The following is a 17,465-nucleotide window of genomic DNA, read 5'->3' as shown; positions in this document are numbered from 1 at the left end:
TAAACGGCCTCACCCTAATAATAGCCTTATCCTAGAGGTTACCACGTATATTACTTAGCTGAAACTCATTAGCATACGTGTCAATTGGTTGCTTCAGCAATCTTATGGTTGAACATCTGCTGATGTTCCTGTCCTAAAACACCCAAGCTGGCATCAAATGGTTTCTTGTGGTGACCTGTCAGCAGTTAGGCCTCCTCGTTTATCACAGCGTTGATGTCTGATGATATCTTGTGACCTGAGGTCACTTGTGACTAACTTACTCATGCTAAGGCTTTTTGGCCTCAGATCCTTCTGCTAAAAGCTAAACAACCAGCCTGTAGGTCTCCCGTATCGCTGCTTCATATCTTCTATCTATAGGCTGCCGGGGACTTGTACATCCCAGGGCTGATGTAGCCTGTGTCTCGAGCACAGCATCACATCATGCAAATGACGAAACGCACCCGGAGACTGTGTGAGTAACACAGTAATGGGGGGCTGTGACCCAGGGGCCCAGCCTGCTTTCAGAATGCTCCCTTTTGCTGGCACGGGGTGGCAGGCAGGGGCACCAATGATACTGCCGAGAGGGTCTGATCAGAGCATTTCAATGTGTTTATAACATTTGGTGAATTTGTTCCTCACCAGGGGCAAATAGCAGCAGCGAGACCTGCGCATGTTACAGGTCCTCTTTACAGACCCGCATATATCCTGGGCATGAACTGCAGTGCCCCCTGCTCTTCCAGTCCTGGCTCCCCCCACTGCTCTGCCAAAGCCCGGCATTTCTGACTTGTGACAACACCCGGAGCTCTCTGGAGCACAGGCTAGCTGTTGTCACTGTGACATGTGCCCAGCTAGTTCAGCATCGTGAGTCTCTATGGGTATGTCTACACGGCAGGCCGTCCATGTGTGCAGACCTCCCTATGGTCCGCATTTAGAGCCCTTCAGTGTGCACCGCAGGGCAAGTAGATGAGCTGGTGAGCTCATGTGGGTAGGTGTGTGGGTTGAGCCCACTTTGCAGCTGGATGGGAGCAAAGGCATGGGAACCGGGGGTCAAGCCTAGACATCCTCCACTGCCATTCCCACAATTCCCTGTACACATCCCTGTGCGCCAACATACAAACATCTCACTTGCCCTCCATGCACTGGAAGCTCCCTTGAAGACTAGGCTGGAAACATCAGGTCTGTTCCCTACACTGTGATCCACAAGGCAGGATTTGAATCCAGGTCAAGATTGAGGCACTAACCTACTCTGCTATTCATCCTACAAACTCAGCGATAGGGAATCAGTTATCTACAGTAAAAAGCATCCAGGAAGCATTGTCCATATATTTTCCTGTTTCTTCTGCACAGGGTTCTGAACTGCTTGGAATTAATACAGAGACATTAAAAGACCTGACCTCTAAGGTGCTATTAGATCTGCAGTCCCTAAGATGAATCAGCTGAAAACATTTTGCAGTAGGAGTCAGTGAATGATCATTTACATATTCGTCACTTACTTTCAAATAGGATAATCAGACTGTACTTGGGCTGGGAAGCTAGTACATTACACCAGCTGAGGTGTGTGGTTTTCTAGGGAGAAGAGTGAAGAGTTCAAAAACACGAGGGAAAAATAGTGGAGGAAGAAGGCAGTCTAATGGGGATACTATTATATCCTTTAGTTCGGAGGGAGAAGCCAGTCAGATCAACTTTGTCCTGAAGCAAGAGTCACCTCCCATTCGCGCCAGTGGTAGTATCGCTCATTTACAGCGTGCCTTCCATCCCTGATGATTGCGATGCTCTTTGAAATGCTGCTGCAGTCCTGGCAGTATTAGCTGAAGTTTTGTTGTGGCTTGGTCCTTCTGCCAGTCTTCCTAGTGGAGGTCACATATGAGTGTGAAGAGCTAAGGAGGCCCAGACTTAGGTGACTGTAGTTCTTGGTGCTGCAGTCTTGCTGAATTTCACAGGTTTAAGCAGGACTCAGCTAGGTCAGTGATTTGCACGAGAGACATTCAAGTAGCATCTCGGTCTGGATCAAATGCTATTGGTGACTTATGGGTGACATTATTCTATCCATGACATGTCATGAAAGACCCCAGGATGCTTTTTTTTTTTGCAAGAAGAGGGCTGTTAGCCCCAGTGTCTCAAATGCCATGGGGTTGGGTGACCTTCTAGAAACCTAGATCGATCGTTTTGAGCAAATTCCAGGGTGGGTGATTACATTCTGCCCATCCCTTGACAGATCCAATTCAATACAATGTCCTCCTTTATGTCCTATCCTAAATGGCTGTGTGAGATTCCTGCACGCTTTTTGAACAGCTTCCACAGTCCAGTCCAGAGGCGGCTCCTATTTCTGCTTGTAAAGCATTTTTTAATCATTTGGCAGGAAAAACACAATGGGAGTGTGCCAAAACCGCCCTCACCCCCACCGTTGGCATTGCTAGTAATATCTGATTTAACATGTATTTTTTATGGAAGAAAATGAAATATCAGCAGGCGCCTGATTTGTGGCAAACCACCTGTCACGGCATATATTTAATCTCCAGACGGCCATCTGAGCCTCTTTTATTGCAAAAAGGATATGACACTTGTCAGATTAAAGGTTTAATTAGACCACTATGTCCGTGTCCCTCCCTTATAATTCTGCAGACCTGCCTATTGCTTAAGTAAACAGATATTTTTTACCATTTGACAGGCTAGCTCATTTTATAGGCCCCCGTGACAGGAGGTTGGTTGGATAGGGGAAGGAATAAGGAGGGATTTCAGTCTAGCCCCACATCACAGTCAGTTCCCATGTAGCAGGAAGACTGCAGTATCACTTGGGGCCTGATCCAAAGTCTCTTGCAGGCAATAGAAAGATTCCTTCTTGATTCAATAGGACATAACCACAGAATCACAGAATTGTAGGGCTGGAAGGGACTTCAAGAAGTCCTTAAGTCCTGCCCCCTGCACCGAGGCAGGGCCAAGTAAACCTAGATCATCCCTGGCAGGTGTTTGTCCCACCTGTTCTTGAAAACCTCCAATGATCAAGAATAAATCGAAGACATCACAGTGTAGGGCTCTCTGTTCAGCTTCAGTCATGGAGGGGGAAGGGGGAACGGAGAGGGCTAAGCAAAGAAATATTTCAACCTGAAAAGCCTGAACTGTGCAGTTTAATTTGATCTCAAGGCTATAAACCGTACAAAAAATGTCAACTGCTTAGTTCTCAACACTAAAGTTTTATTCTTAATAAACATGAGAGGTTGGTTGGTGAAACTGACAAATTTCTGACAATCAATGGGTCATAAAAGATTCCACGTTTTAACCCCACGAAGCAGCCAGGTGAAGTCTGGCTAATAATGATCAGAGACAGGAAGAACCAGAGTTGGCTTTGGTCTCGATTTTGCAAAACCTTATTGGTGGGACTTCGGTTTTCACAAAATCAAAACCAAGATCATTTGGACCATGTGCTGTTTTTTCCAGATTCCCACAGCTCCAGTTTTCCCAGTAATAAGTATAATAATAATAAACAACTTTTCAGGACACAGTACTGCACTTGTCGTGGTGGGAAACAAACACAGTGGGCAGCTCTTTAACTCTGAGCTTAACAAATTCTGCTCCAGATTCTGTTCCTGGTATAAATGGTTACAACTTCCTTGAGAACAGTGCTCTCCACTGACTCTGTTTACACCTGTTGTCTACTCTGTAATGCATTCTCTGACTGATTATTCCAGTCAGAACTTTGGGAGAGCCTGTGCATTGACCCCAGCCTGTGTTAGTCGGGTTGAGAGCTAAAGAGCCCAAAAGAACCACAGGGTCTGTCAGTATCTAGCAGTCCCTATCGCCTTTCCATTCACCATAACCAAATTCTGTCTTTTCTCTAGCTCAAGAGATGCTCTAATGCCTGGTCAGCCCAGGGCTGAATGGGAACTGATGTGAAATGAAGTGCAAAGGCCCTGAAGGAGGCATGCAGTCCCAGAGGGAAGGTGTGAAAACTGCATCCAAGGCAGCAGGCAGAAAACCAGCCGGCTGGTGAAACAGTTCAGAGTGCTTGACCTTTTTAAGAGACAGCTGCATTTGGCTGATGGAGCTTGGGCTGATTTTTAATTTCTTGCTTGGCTGGGTCTCTGCAGCGACCAGTCGTTTTGGAGCTGGGGTGGGAGGGGGACTTCGAGTTTTCATTTGCTTCCATCAAACGGAATCAATTGACCTTGACATCAACCCCATCAGCTATTCTCAGAAAACATCCTTGCTCCCCTACTTGCTTCCAATTAATTCTGCATTAATTATATGAGAGAGTTGCCAATCAGTGGGGCCGAGATTAAAAACATAAAATCAGCCATTCATCAGTGCTCTGTGAAGGAGGGGAGGAAGGAGAATAATTTTGAAATTGCATGTCCTGGAAAATAAACTCTCAGCAAGGAGACTGATTTAGGGAGGTCAGCGCTGCGGAGGCTGAAACAAAAGGGACTGCAGCAAAGAAAGTCGTTCAGACAAAAACTGCAGATTGTAACTGACCTGTCTAAACTTCCTCCAGATTGAAACCGGGAGCTTTGGAAAATGCTTTTGCTGGGTTTGGATTGCCTGGGTGATTGTTTGTTTGTTTCTTCCAAAGTTGTTGTGTTTGGCTCATTTGAGGGGTGTCAGTGGAAGCACCGTTCAGACGGGCTGCAGCACGGAAGAGGAATGGAGGGGTTTCTCCGACTGCAATTCAGCATCCAGTGCCAATGTTACTTAACACTTCGCTTTTTCAAAGGCTTTAAGTGAGTAAGTGCCAAGATACCCCAGTGAGCTAGGGAAGTGAGTGAGCGATGGTGGCAATAGCATTGCAGCAGGGATGAAATGCATCAACCATAGGTTAGCAACAATGCATGCAAAAATCTGCTACAGTGGAGCCCGCCTCCCCCTATAACCACCTGCTGAAATAATGTGAGGGAAAGGAGGCAGCAGAAAAGCTCTCTCTATCTCTCTAGCTATCCCTTCTATACTCATTCTGGTATCTAGCAGCCCCTTCTTACAGATGTATGAGTTACAAAGAAAAGTTCATTGGCTAAATTTGTATGTGCAGTGGATTAATTATGCCTAACTGAAACCATCATATCATGTTTTTTACATACAAATGGCAACCAAAATGGACCCAAAGTGACATTGTTTTAGATTATGAAAAAATGACAAGAATTAGCCATAACAAAGTCTCCATGAGAGAGAGCACAGTGTGTGCGTCCCCTCTATAACAGGGTGCAGCAACTCTGAGAACAAAATGGCCGCACTTTCTGCACATAAGCAGAGCAACATCCCCTTTGGGGCCAAGTGGCTTAGGTTTTATAGAAGCTTCTCTGTGCAGACCTTAAATGTTGGGTCTCCTATGATTTGACAGCATCCCTGTGAAATCATAAACCTAGACCACAAATTGAAGCCAAGTCAGGAGAGATGAGACAACAAGGACTGGAACATTAAGCTCCCCCATTAAACTCAGCAGTGCCTGGACCATTAGCTTGGAAGGTCTGGAGTTCCAGTTGGTAAGCAAAGTGAATTGCTTCCAGATGACAGGCTGCAATGTCTCAAGAAGCAGAGAATATCCCTGTATCCCTTTGTGAGCACGTCAGGTCAGATCAGAAGAGAAAGCCAGGGACTGCCTTTCCGATAGCTGGAGGGATCTTCCAACAGTCTTTTCTCTCTTTGAACAGGTGGAGGAGAGAGCCGAGCACTGGCAGGGCAGTAGCAGCTTGACGAGAGCATTCCTTCTGTCTTTGGGTTAATGCTTTTCATTGCCTTCCCTTTAGTCGTAGGCTGCCCTTTCCGCCACATGGAGCAAATACGGACTGTTTAAAACCTGATGGGTTGTGTTTGCTGTACAGCTGTGGGGATACTGTGAAAGAAAGAGAAACCTGACAAAAGGGAAAAGAGACAAGGGGAAATTGCTATCATCTGTTCCTGCAAAGTGTATGGGTGGCTGCGCTTGGAACTCCTGTTATTTTTATTAATATCATAATGGTGCTTAGAGGCCTTAACGGAGATGGTGGGTCCATTGTGCTAGGCTCTGTACAAATACATGGTGAGAGACCGTCCTTGCCCTAAGGATTTTAGTCTGAGGAGGCGCTGGGTAGGAGACAGGGATATGATGATAGATGAGCAGAAGATTGAAAGCTAGGGAAGTGCTGATGCATGCAGGGAATGTGTGCCAGAGCTGAGAATTGAACTGACGGCGTGGCTGTGGGTCCCACACCACTGCTTTAACCACAACATCGTCTATCCCACCTCCCGTCCTCTTTCTCCGTCATTCGAAGCGAAGATCTAGCTGTATTGTCTTCATTTTTCAATCATTGTCGACCTGCTTGTGCAGCCCGCGTCCCTGTAGCCTTTGTATTCAATTTAAACCCAGCAAATACAAAAGTATATTGTTAGGGGAGATTCAATATAATTAACACTTCCTTCTCCAGTATCTGCACGCAATGCCCTGGCCGTGCAATGATGGCTGATTAACTCAACGCCTGAGGAACGAGGTACTGTGAGTCTCACGGTGCAGCCTGGAGATTGCCAGGCCTGGCTGGGAAGAGAGAGGGAGGCTGGTCTTGGAGTGAAAGCACTGGACAGAGATCCAGGAGGAGTCCAGTCACTGGTTCTGTCATGGTGTCCCTGTGTGACCTTGGGCAGGATCAGCCCAGGTGATCGGCACCTGGATTAGCCTAGCGTGGGGGCGAATAGCTACACTGCCGCAAGCCCTGCCGTGCTACAGTGTCCTCCCTCACGCTGCACACCCCATGAGTGTCGCTAGGACTTCGGGGGGCGTATCCCCTGGGTTTCTGCACTACAGGAAGCTGAGCCCCTCTAGGATTCTTTCCCAGGGAATTGCTGAAGAACCTCTATGCCCTTTTGGACACACGGGGAAATTGTGGGACGGCACTGGAGGACTATCAGCACTGGAGTGGTTTAGCTTGTGTCCGTACTGTAACGTGGGTGGGTTACCAGGCCAAATGCAAGTGGCACCTGAGCTCTAGCCTCGCTGGGCCAGCTAGCTTGGGTTGAAAGCACCACCACGTTCAGGTGAGAGGGCTGTGTGTGTGGATATGGCGGGGGGTGGAGCTAGAGGCAACACCCAGGTAGGAGCCTATCCTATGCAGACACACCCTGCATCTCAGTTCCCGTCTGTGAAGAGAGCGCTCTGTACTTCTGTGAGCTATTTAGCCTGTGAGGTCTTTGGGGCAGGGATTTGTATCCTGTATCTGTGTAGCGCTGAGCACAAGGGAAGCCTGGCCTTGGCTGGTCTCTAGGAGGGACCTTCTGTTGTATCCCACCTGAGTGGGGAGGGGCTTTTTCCCTCTAATACATGCAGGCCAGAGAGCCCTGATCTCCTGGTTCCCAGCCCTGTGCTTTTCCTTCCCTTCTGTTGTGGTTAGGGGCACTCTGCTTGTTTCTGAAATGCTTCCATGGGTCGTGCTGTCCCGAGGGCCCTTGCTGTTGAGTTTTCTGCCCGTGCATCTGGCACAAAGGTTGCTAGCTGTGTTTACAAACAACCCTCTGACATTCCTATTAAAATCCCATTGATCCACAGGCCTGGGCTGCTGGCAGCAGCTGTCTGGCTGAGAACAGACAGATTCTGCTTCAGGCCAGGGCTGGGAGCTACTGAGAGACTGGCAGGATACTGCGAAGAACACCTCAGCCTGTCGCCTGTCTCCTCCCCAAGCCTCTGACCCGCTTTGCCCTTTCTCCCTTCTCCTGCAGGTGCTGCACTCCACTGCCTACTACTGCAAAACCATCCTGGACGACAACAGCTCCTCTGCTCTCATCATCCTCGGCTTCGTCATCATGTCCCCGCTCATCGTGGTGGCCATGGTGGTCTACTGCAGCCTGGCGCGGCGCCTCCGCCTCTTCCAGTGTTTCCAGCCCTACGCCCGGGCCCTGTACAAAGGGGTGAAGTGGCGCTGGTACGAGGAGGGAGGGCTGTGCAGCTGTGCTAAGGAGTGGACCACTCAAGTCAAGGCTTGGGTCTGAGCTCGCTGCACCAGCTCCCCCAGCTCCCCGTGATGCACCCCCCCATTCGCACCCCCAAAGTCACCATCCGGAGTCCGGCTAGGCGTAAGCTGTCAGGCTGCCCTTAGAGCCAGAGGAACGTAGCCGGGTCTGGAACGAATCCCTGTCCTGTAGCTGGATCCGTCAGCAGGTTCTGCCCATTGCGATGGAAGGCACATTTGGACAAAGGCGAGCTGGAAAGAGTGTCAGAGGGCCTGTTACTAACGTGGGGCCTGTCATATCCCTGCTGGTTCAGCAGAGACAGGACTCATGGACATAGAAATGAGGCGGCTGGACACAGACAGACCCTGTGGTTCTCAATGGCTCCCAAATTTGTCTGCCTGGTATCAGAGCACAGGATCCCCCTAAGTCACGGACTAGACTGAGCAGTGATTGAAGGGGGCTGCTGACGGCATTACAGGCACAGGGGGAAATTAACCGTGTGGTTAAAAGTAACACCCTGCAGCTGCGTCCTTTGTCTCAGAGAAGTGACCCCCCTTGTAAAAAACACATTCAGCCACGAGGGGTCAGTTGTGGCCCCTGCTGCCTAGAATCCCATTGTGGCGGCGCGGGTCTTCAAATGCGCCTGTGAGCCTGGGCCCCTATGACACTCGGGAGCCGTCGCCTTGTTGCACGTTGACTCTGTCCGTCCCGCTTTGCAAAGCCGCTTTTGTAGCTGGTTACAATGGTGAATATGTTCCTTTTGTGATTAGTGGGGACCAGGAGACTCGGGGGATTTCTGCCGGGCTATGGGTACCGTCCCCCTAGGGGGCTAGCCTGAACCCGGCCGGCTTTGGTGGTGGTTATTAAAATCTGATGGCCACCCCATGGCTTGCTAGAGTTGGGTATTGTCCAGCATTGTGTTTCCCAAACGGTGAGTCATGGCAAGGTACTAGATGGGTTGTGGGCCTGGTGCGGAGAGGAGGATTTGGGGATGGGAGAGGGGGAAGAGCAAGCTCACCCCCACTCACTCCACAGTAGCTGGGACTGCCTCCCTACTCTGGGCATTGATGGCGGGGCAGCTGGGCCAAACCGGAGCTGTGCTGCAACCTGGCAGAGGGGGTCACAATGCCTGGAGCAAAGAGCTGGGCCCAGCCCTTCAGGCGAGGAGCCGTTGCTGCAGGCCGAGCGCAGGCAGGGTTCGCTTTCTGCCCCACACTGCCCTGGGACCTTTCCTCTGCACCGGGCCGGGATAAGGGTTAGGATGCTGGGGGGAGGGTTGCGCTGCAGTGCTCAGTGCCCCCTCGGTGGGAGGTGAGGGGGAGGAGGCGGCAGCAGCAGTGCAGAAAGACGCTGCCGTCTGGTTTTGGGCCCCTCTCATGAATCTGGGCCTTGTATAGATAGAACGGTGGGTCTGAAAATCAGACCAATGCAGCTGGTGGGTCACTTTGGTAGAAGGTTTGGGAACGTTTGGCAGCCAAAAGCCAGGCGGGCAGCCAGCACGCGCCGAAACCACCTGATGCCCAGTCTCCGCAGGCAGGCCGAGGACTGAATGGGCCATAGAGACGATGCTCCCCACCTCAGACAGGGCTGAGGCATGGTGGCAGGGCCGGGCGAGGCACGCGGGCCTCCGTGGTATCCAGGATGCACCTGTCGACACAGGAGGGGTTTCATTCCCCAGGCCTCTCTGGCTAGCAACTTTCCCCTGCAGTTTGGAGGGGTTTGTACGGTAGAACTAACATGGAGCCTGAACCATTGGCCACCAACGGCAGCTGGCTTTGGACCAAGCCCAAGGAGCCCTTCATCGACTGGCGCACAGCAGTGCTGCTCCATCCCGCAGCATGAAGAGGCAGGCGGGGAGGGAGCATGTCCGCTTGGCTGGGGTGTGGGTCTCTTTCCACAGCCCAGGGCACCGTGGCGTTGAAGCCCAGGGCTAGGAAGGCCTTTCTGAGCTGCAGGACAGTGACCTCTGGAAGCCGCGTATCCCCAGTTGCTGTTGTTGTTCTGTCGAGTGTAACCATTTCAACTGCTAGTGTATAAATAAACCCCACGCTGGGGGCTCGGCCACGGGGGCCGCTCTTCATTCGCTATCTGAGCACCGGCGGTACAGGCTGTTCGTGCGTGATGCCCATTGTAATGTGACCGGGCCAGTGGGGCCCCTCGTTGTACATTAAAGATTAATTTATGTATTTTCCCTGAGGTTTGGTCTCCATTCTTTGAAGCGTGCAAAGCCCTGCAGCCACCCCTAGAAATGACCGGGGAGCAAAGTGACCATGGGAAGCTGAGGAGGTGGGAGCTGAACCGTGAATGCCGTTGGTAATTCCCATGGTGATCTGAGGCTTAGCTTAGCGCCTCAAATTTGTGCGGTCAGCGGATGGGCAGCAACCAGCAACTGCAGGAGCATGGCTAGAGGTCTGGAACAACCCTCAAGTGAGGCGAGATTGAAAAAAGTCTGACTGATTTACCTTAGAGAGGAGACGAATAAGAGGGGACGTGATCAAAGTATTGTCGCTAGAGCTATGTGGAGACTGCAAGGTCTGTCCCGTGAAGCGTTTTGAGCTTTTTAGCTTTCAAAATTCTCTGTGAAAGCAAATTCCCCCCCCCCTCCCCCCTGCGAAAATGTCTGTTCCGGGGCAGCTGAAGTGTTTGCCTTTCAGTTTTGTCTCTTTTGTTTTGTATAGAATACAGCATTTTTACAAATTTGACATGAAAATTGTTGCAAGACGAAAAATCAAAATGGTTCATTCAGAAAATGTCAAAACATTTCCCCCCCCCCTTTTTTTTCCCCCCCAACACAATCCTGGTAAATTTGACCTGATTTTGTGAAGTGGTTTGATTTCAATGGAATTGCATATTTTGATGGAATGCGGATCCGTTGACATTTCTTTGATCATCTTTAATTGTTGCTCCTTGGCCCAAGAGGTTAGCCAAAGGGGTGCCTTGCAGGGTTGCTTCTATTATAGGATGAGAAACTGATGCTCTGAGGCAGGTCTATTCTTGAGGCAATCCTGTTTATTTACCCAAGATGCACACAGAGTCCTGTTTCCCTGAACACAATTGGAACAACCAACAGCCGACAGTTTCCTTGCTTAGAAACCCCAAGTCTGCCGCACCAGTGAGCTCTGTGCCCAAGAAACTGTCTCTCTACTTCCTCTCAGGGTCACGCAACTGCTTCTCTCAGCTTTCTGAAGTTTTCTCTGGCTTTCTGCCTCTAAGGCACACTGGCTGCAGAACCAATATCCTAGCCCCTGTGCTTGCAGTCAGGGAGATCCCCTCAGTCCACACAGCTTAGCTGGTACCTGCCATGTGCCTTGAGCGGTCCCTCCATTGTTTGTAGTGGTCTCTAACACATAAAGGGGTTTAATTGTTCCTCCCATGGAGTCTGAAAGAGCGCTTGGCACAGCCATTGCAATTGTTTTTGGATCAGAGACTCAGTGGATGGCAGCCATTGGCACCTTTCAACATAACAGTACAAATAGCGAATGGGATCAAGGTATGATTTTCCATTCCCTGTCTCATAGCATGAAAACAAGGGGACATTCAATTAAATTGAGAGATGAAAAGGAAACACTTTTTCTTACGGTTGGCCTGTGCAACTCACTGAGGGCAAGAGCTTAGCAGGATTCAAAATGGAATTGGACATTGATGTGAAAAACAAGAATAGCCAGAGTTAGAATAATAAACATTACAGATAAACAGGGGGTTTAGAAGGGCTATAAACTCTCATGCTCCAGGGCATAAACCAGCCTTTAACTATTGGGGGTCAGGAAGAAATTTTCATTGGGATCAGGTCATCCCATAACTGCCTACTGCAGGGTTTCGTGAACACACTCCGAAACAGCTAGTGCTGGCCACTGTCAGAGATGGGACACCGGACCAAGGGTGAATCAGTCTGGCAATTCCTGTGTGAGCCAGTGCTTCTGTGATGCTTCTAGGGTGACCAGACAGCAAGTGTGAAAAATCGGGACCGGGAGTGGGAGGATAATAGGCACCTATATAAGACAAAGCCCCAAATATCAGGACTGTCCCTATAAAATTGGAACATCTGGTCACCCTAGATGCTTCTCCCCATCACCCAGGTGACAGGACCCTCGGCAAGCAAAGGTTAATCTCTGTTCAGCTGCCTCTTGCTTTTGCTCAGGGGAAGGGCTGAAGGAGTGGCTGTTTGGATGGCAGAGAGGGGAGAGTCCCTGGTAAATTTATGTTCCTCACTTAGGGAGAGAAAAGCTGGGGGGAATTTTTTTGCTTTCCTTTTTGCTAGTGTTTCTCTGTTATGAGCATTATTCCGAGACAGAAAGACCTTGCTGGCTGCTTCTGTATTTTTTCCTCTGCTGAGTCATTCCACCAGCCTTTATTGTGATTCCTCCCGCCCCAGCAGCTGCATTAAACCAAATTCCTAGGTAGGTTGCCTGCATAATCCTGAACCCTCTACCCAGCACGGGCTCCGGTATTATAGCTATTATCCCAGCTTCCAATTTACTTGCTTGAGACTCCAAAGAGACACACACACAGCAGAGCTCACTGGCGACTGTACCTAACACAGCAGAGTGAGATCGCTGCTGTCAACTGAGCTGTAAATCCTGCAGTCCTGATGTAATCCTGTAATCCAGGCCTAATGGCATCAACAGAGATGGGTAGGCTCTGGCATTTCTAGAACACCTGATCCAATCAAAACACCCACTGAGTAACTAGGCAATCTAGCCCAGATGGTACCAGACAGAGGGCAGGTCAAGGGGTTAGCATCTGCAGGATTGCTGGCCCTTCGGTTGTTTTGGCTGCATCTAGAACTGGTCCACCGCCTGGAACAGAATTAAATGGCAGAGACGCATGGGAAGAGAGAGAGCTACACTCGGTGCTGCTGGTGCCCAGAGCAACAGCATCTGCCCTGGGGAAGGAAGAGCCAAAAGCAGCACAGAACTTGGTTGGCGGTGAGGCAGGGGGAGGACCTACGCCATGAGAGGGTATCAGGGACTGGCAAAAAGGCTGCGGGGGTGTGGCTTTGAAGAAAGAGGGTGTGGTTTGGACACAGCCAAACTGGGGTACACTCAGAACCGATGGAAGACAGCCTTATAAAGGTAACACGATGACAGGTGGGTCTGTCTCATTCATGGCAGCAGAATGTTGGGCAAGGCCCCATCAGCCATTGCACCATACCAAGGCCGGGCTGGCCAGGTGAGCCCGTGCTGCTGGTCTGACAGAGAAGTGTGTAATGGTGTAAAAGAGACGTCAATCAGTGTCTGTCCAAACCCGTTACAGCAACTGCTGGGTCGCAGCCACTCCACATGCCACACGTCCCCTGAGGCAGACTCTCGGATCTGCAGTTTATGCTCAAAGGGACAATTAAAAGCTTTCATGCTAGGTGGGTGGTGCATGTTTCAGACCGCTCCGGAGGTGAGTTGGGGGTGGAGGCGGAGGGAAGGTGGGACTCCAGCAGCAGGCTGCAGCCGTTGGGATGGGGGGTGGAATAGCTCAGCTGGCAGCCAGCTGCCCTGCTGCTTCTTCCCTCCCTGGGCTGCAGGGACACATTGAGATTTGGGGGGGGGGGCTGTGCCCCTGCTTGCCCCACCTTGCGCAGGCCCCTTTGTTTCATAATGACCAGTGTCAACAATGAAGATTTGCCAGTCCCTTCAATGCTCCAGAGCAGTGGTTCTCAACCTTTCCAGATGACTGTACCCCTTTCAGCAGTTTGATTTGTCTTGCGTACCCCAAGTTTGACCTCAGATAAAAACTACAACTTGCTTACAAAATCAGGCTTGCTTACAAAAAAACTTGCTTACAACTTGCTTACAAAAAAAGTGTCACAACACAGTTCCTGAAAAATTGCTTACTTTCTCCTTTTTGCCATATAATTATAAAATAAATCAATTGGAATATAAATATTATACTTGCATTGAGTGTGGTACTGGAACCTATTTTTCACTTGTGAGCCTTGTCATTCTGAGAGGCAGTGAAGCAACAGCAACAATGAAGTATTTATTCACATTGAGTCTATTCCTGTAACCGGTTGTAAGACTAGGCAAATATTGTATCTAGATGAGTTGATGTACCCCTGGAAGACCTCTGCGTACCCACCGGGATACATGTACCCCTGGTTGAGAACCACTGCTCCAGAGAACAGCGTCACTGTGGGGTGGTGCAGCTTGTACAGCTGTGTGCTTTGGTCCTTGACCAACACTTCCCAAGGGACACCCGGCAGGAGTCTGGAAGGCTCAAAACTGCTTTGAGCATGGATGAGTCGGTGTCTCTAATGTGCACAGCAGCGTAGTCTGCGTGTATCTCCTCCAGGGAGATGATGTTAATAACATACTGGTGATCAATATCAACAAGGCTTATGAGAAATTAGAGGGAAGCCATAAGAATGATTAAAAGATGGGAAAACATGCCTTAGGGTGAAAGAACTCCAGAAGCGCAGTCTGGTTAGTCTATCAGAGAGAAGGTTAAGGGCTGACTTGATCACAGTCTACATGGGGAACAGATCTTTGATAATAAAGGACTCTTCATTCCAGCTGACAACCGTGTAACGGATCCAATAGCTGGAAGCTGAAGCTAGATGAACTCAGACTGGAAATAAGGCACACATTTTTAATAGTGAGAATAATTAAAAATTGGGACAATTTACCAATGGCCGTAGTGGCTTCTCCATTACTGTAAATCTTTAAATCAAGATTGGATGTGTTTCTGAAAGCACCACTCTACTTCAAACAGGAATTAATTTTGGGAATTTCTATGGCCTGAGCTATATGGGAGGTCAGACTAGATAATCACAATAGTTCCTGCTGGCCTTAGAATCTGTGAATCTGGCAAGAGATGCCCTCCTGTCTGAGTCAAACTGTGACAACCCATCAGCATGGTGGCATGGGGCACTGCTGCAGGAGATGCTGTCTGTTGTATGAAATGTAAAATCTACTAAAGTTTCCACAACACTTTCCTCTTAAAGAAGGACTTTAATCCTATCATCCTGGCCACATTCCAATTTGGGTATTTAAGTTCTGCCACCCGAAAGTCCTCCCTCAGTTTCAGTTGGAGATGGTATTTGTCACTTCCTGTCCTAACTGTTGTTTAATGTGTCTGTGTAATGGGAAAGAGCAGTTATGTTCCACTCCAGAAGTGGGTGCATTCCAGTGATGGGTAAAGTGATTCTTCAACACGCTCCAGGACTTGGGTATATAAGAGATGAAGAATCAGGCCTCAAGTTTGTAAAGAATTTTCCAAATGCTTTTCAAGGACATTGGGAAGGATCTTTCAGGGTGAAAGGTGCTGGATTAATAATTCTCGTAACATTCAGCGGCACCAGAGTTTGTGCAGGACCATTAAGCCTGGGGAATGGACACCCTAACTCAAAAAGGAAAACAAACCAAGAGTAGCTGGAGGTAGAATCGCTTTAGGTCTGTTTCCTTTGAGCTAGAGACATTCTGTCCTTTCATAATAACATGTTTGTCCCAAAACGCCCAGGATTAGCTGTTTTTATTATACCCTTAGGCTCTCTGTAGCAACAAGAGGAGAAGATTTCTATCTCTTAACCGCTTGGATGCTAGCAGATTTATTAAGCATGGCTGCAAACCTCAGTAGAGCACACCAATTGCAGAGGTGCTGCTTTTGCATGCATGCATTGTTTATAGGGCATGGGAGGCATTGTTGGGCCTATTTGTTGTTTACACAGCAAAAAATAACACGAGGAAATGACAAGGGCGCAGTTGGGTCCCAAATAACTGTGTTTACTAAAAACACACAAACATGCCAGAGCTAGCTTCATACCTACTGCTGTCCAGGCTGCTTTCTAGAAGCTTCTAAAAGTACAGAACATGGTGATTGCCACTAAGGGGCTCACAAACTATCTTAAGCAGGAGTTTTCAACCTTTTTTTCATTTGTGGACCCCTAAAAATGGTGAATGGCAGTGCCGACCCCTTTGGAAATCTCAGACATAGTCTGCAGACCCCCAGGGGTCCATGGACCACAGGTTGAAATCCACTGATCTGAAGGAATACTACCCTGTGCCACCCTATTGATGAATGGATCTGGAGTGAATTTATGAGAGCTGGGGAAGCCCCCCAGACAGCAATCTCCCTCTCCTTGCCTTTTCTTTTGCTGGATGTTTACAGTGATTTCCAGTGTCATTAGCCTGGGAAGAGCTTAAGTTAAATCTATAGCGAAACATCCTAACTCCTTCCTTCCTCCGTGAAGCATGTGATGGGGTATTTGTACTGTAGGCTCACACAGCTTTTCCTTGCTCCGGTTCCTGATTGACACCCCGCTCTCTGGGGGTGGAATAAAAGGCCAGGAACGCATCAGAATGGCCAGTTGTAAACGTCGCTTTGAAGCTGGTTGTTCCCGATAAATCTCACAGGCGAATATCCAGCAAGGGGTTTGCTAACCCCTTTTGGGCAGACCAGTCCCTGCACCAGTAAGGGACCCAACTTGACCTACATGCTCCTGAAATCTGGGACGTCTGAAAATCCAATTCTGGACCTGAATTTTCCATTTCTGATCTGGTTTTAATTTAAACTCAGGATCCAGCCTGGAAGAAGCATAACTGACTGTTCTGTTTGCTACAGCAAACCTGGCAGATGGGCCCCATCCACTGAGGGTATCCTTCCTGTTATTATACATTCCCAGAGCAACAGGAAGGGGGGTTTTCCTGCATTCATACAAGGATTGCAGCCTTGCTCTTGACTCTACTACACACGTCCGTAGCAACCTGTGTGGAACTTGGAGGGAGGTGCACAGGTTGCAGGAGGGATGAGTTTGGAGGAGGTACCTTGAAACCAGTCTGTGTGCACATGGCCTGAATGCTGGCTGGAGTTGAATCCTCACTGTAAATAGTTCTCTTCATAAAGAGTCAGTTTAGTTGATAGAAACTTGGAGCCATCTCTTGTTGTTACCCAGCACACGGTACATGAAACAACATCAAACACATGCAAGACCTCATGGTTTGTTTCCCTGTGAATTTCCTGCTGCCTGCCATCCTACCAGCCATCTGAAGCTGGTCGTCAACTATTTTCATTGCCTCCCTGCCCATGGTGTCACTCTAGTCTCCCAGTGAAGATCTCCCATCACACGCAGACTGATCACTATCACAGCAGGTACCATTAGGTATAGAGAGGCAGCAAAGAGTTACTAAGAAGAAGAACAAAAGGAAATTGCTTTGCATGAAAGGGAACGTTACATCCTCAGACACGAACATTGTGCATCCTGGTGTACACCCCCAGGGCCAATCAGGGCTTTGGAGAGCATTCGGACATGGGAATGGCAAAGGTGGCTTCACGTACTCCTCTCTGTTTCCAACTCAGACACAAGTCCTGAGCAACTAAGAATCAGACCCACTGATTTCAGCAAGGGAACAGGATCAGCTCCTGGATCCTCAGAGCGCCTGTGTGTTTTCAGACATTGTAGTGACTGGGTTTCTTCCCTAACCCAGTGTGTTCCTTGGCCCCATGCCTGAGACAGATATGTGATCAGTTACTGCAACTAACATAAGCTTATTGAGTCAGGAATATTTTGTAGGAGCTGTTGAGACATTTGCTTGCCTGTCACTTAATCAAATCGGATTTAAAAGACAATACTCTTTAATCTAGTTAGGCTGTAA

General features: G+C 48.9%; 1 protein-coding gene across 1 annotated transcript in view; it reads left to right on the top strand.

Annotated features, from left to right (window-relative positions):
- The window catches only part of TMEM88B (transmembrane protein 88B), a 39,388-nt gene extending 29,315 nt beyond the window's left edge, over positions 1-10,073 (top strand). Inside the window, exon 2 of the mRNA XM_067567239.1 lies at positions 7,654-10,073. Within this exon, the coding sequence (XP_067423340.1) occupies positions 7,654-7,923 (270 nt within the window). The 3' untranslated portion in view covers positions 7,924-10,073. The remainder of the gene's footprint in view (positions 1-7,653) is intronic.
- The last annotated feature ends 7,392 nt before the right edge of the window (positions 10,074-17,465 follow it).

Source organism: Emydura macquarii, unplaced genomic scaffold, assembly GCF_026122565.2.
Source record: "Emydura macquarii macquarii isolate MOO-44397 ecotype Brisbane River unplaced genomic scaffold, CSIRO-AGI_Emac_v2 contig_2768, whole genome shotgun sequence".
Classification (NCBI taxonomy): Eukaryota; Metazoa; Chordata; order Testudines; family Chelidae; genus Emydura; species Emydura macquarii.
Note: the sequence above shows the minus strand (reverse complement) of the source record. Positions and strands in the feature narration are given on the sequence as shown.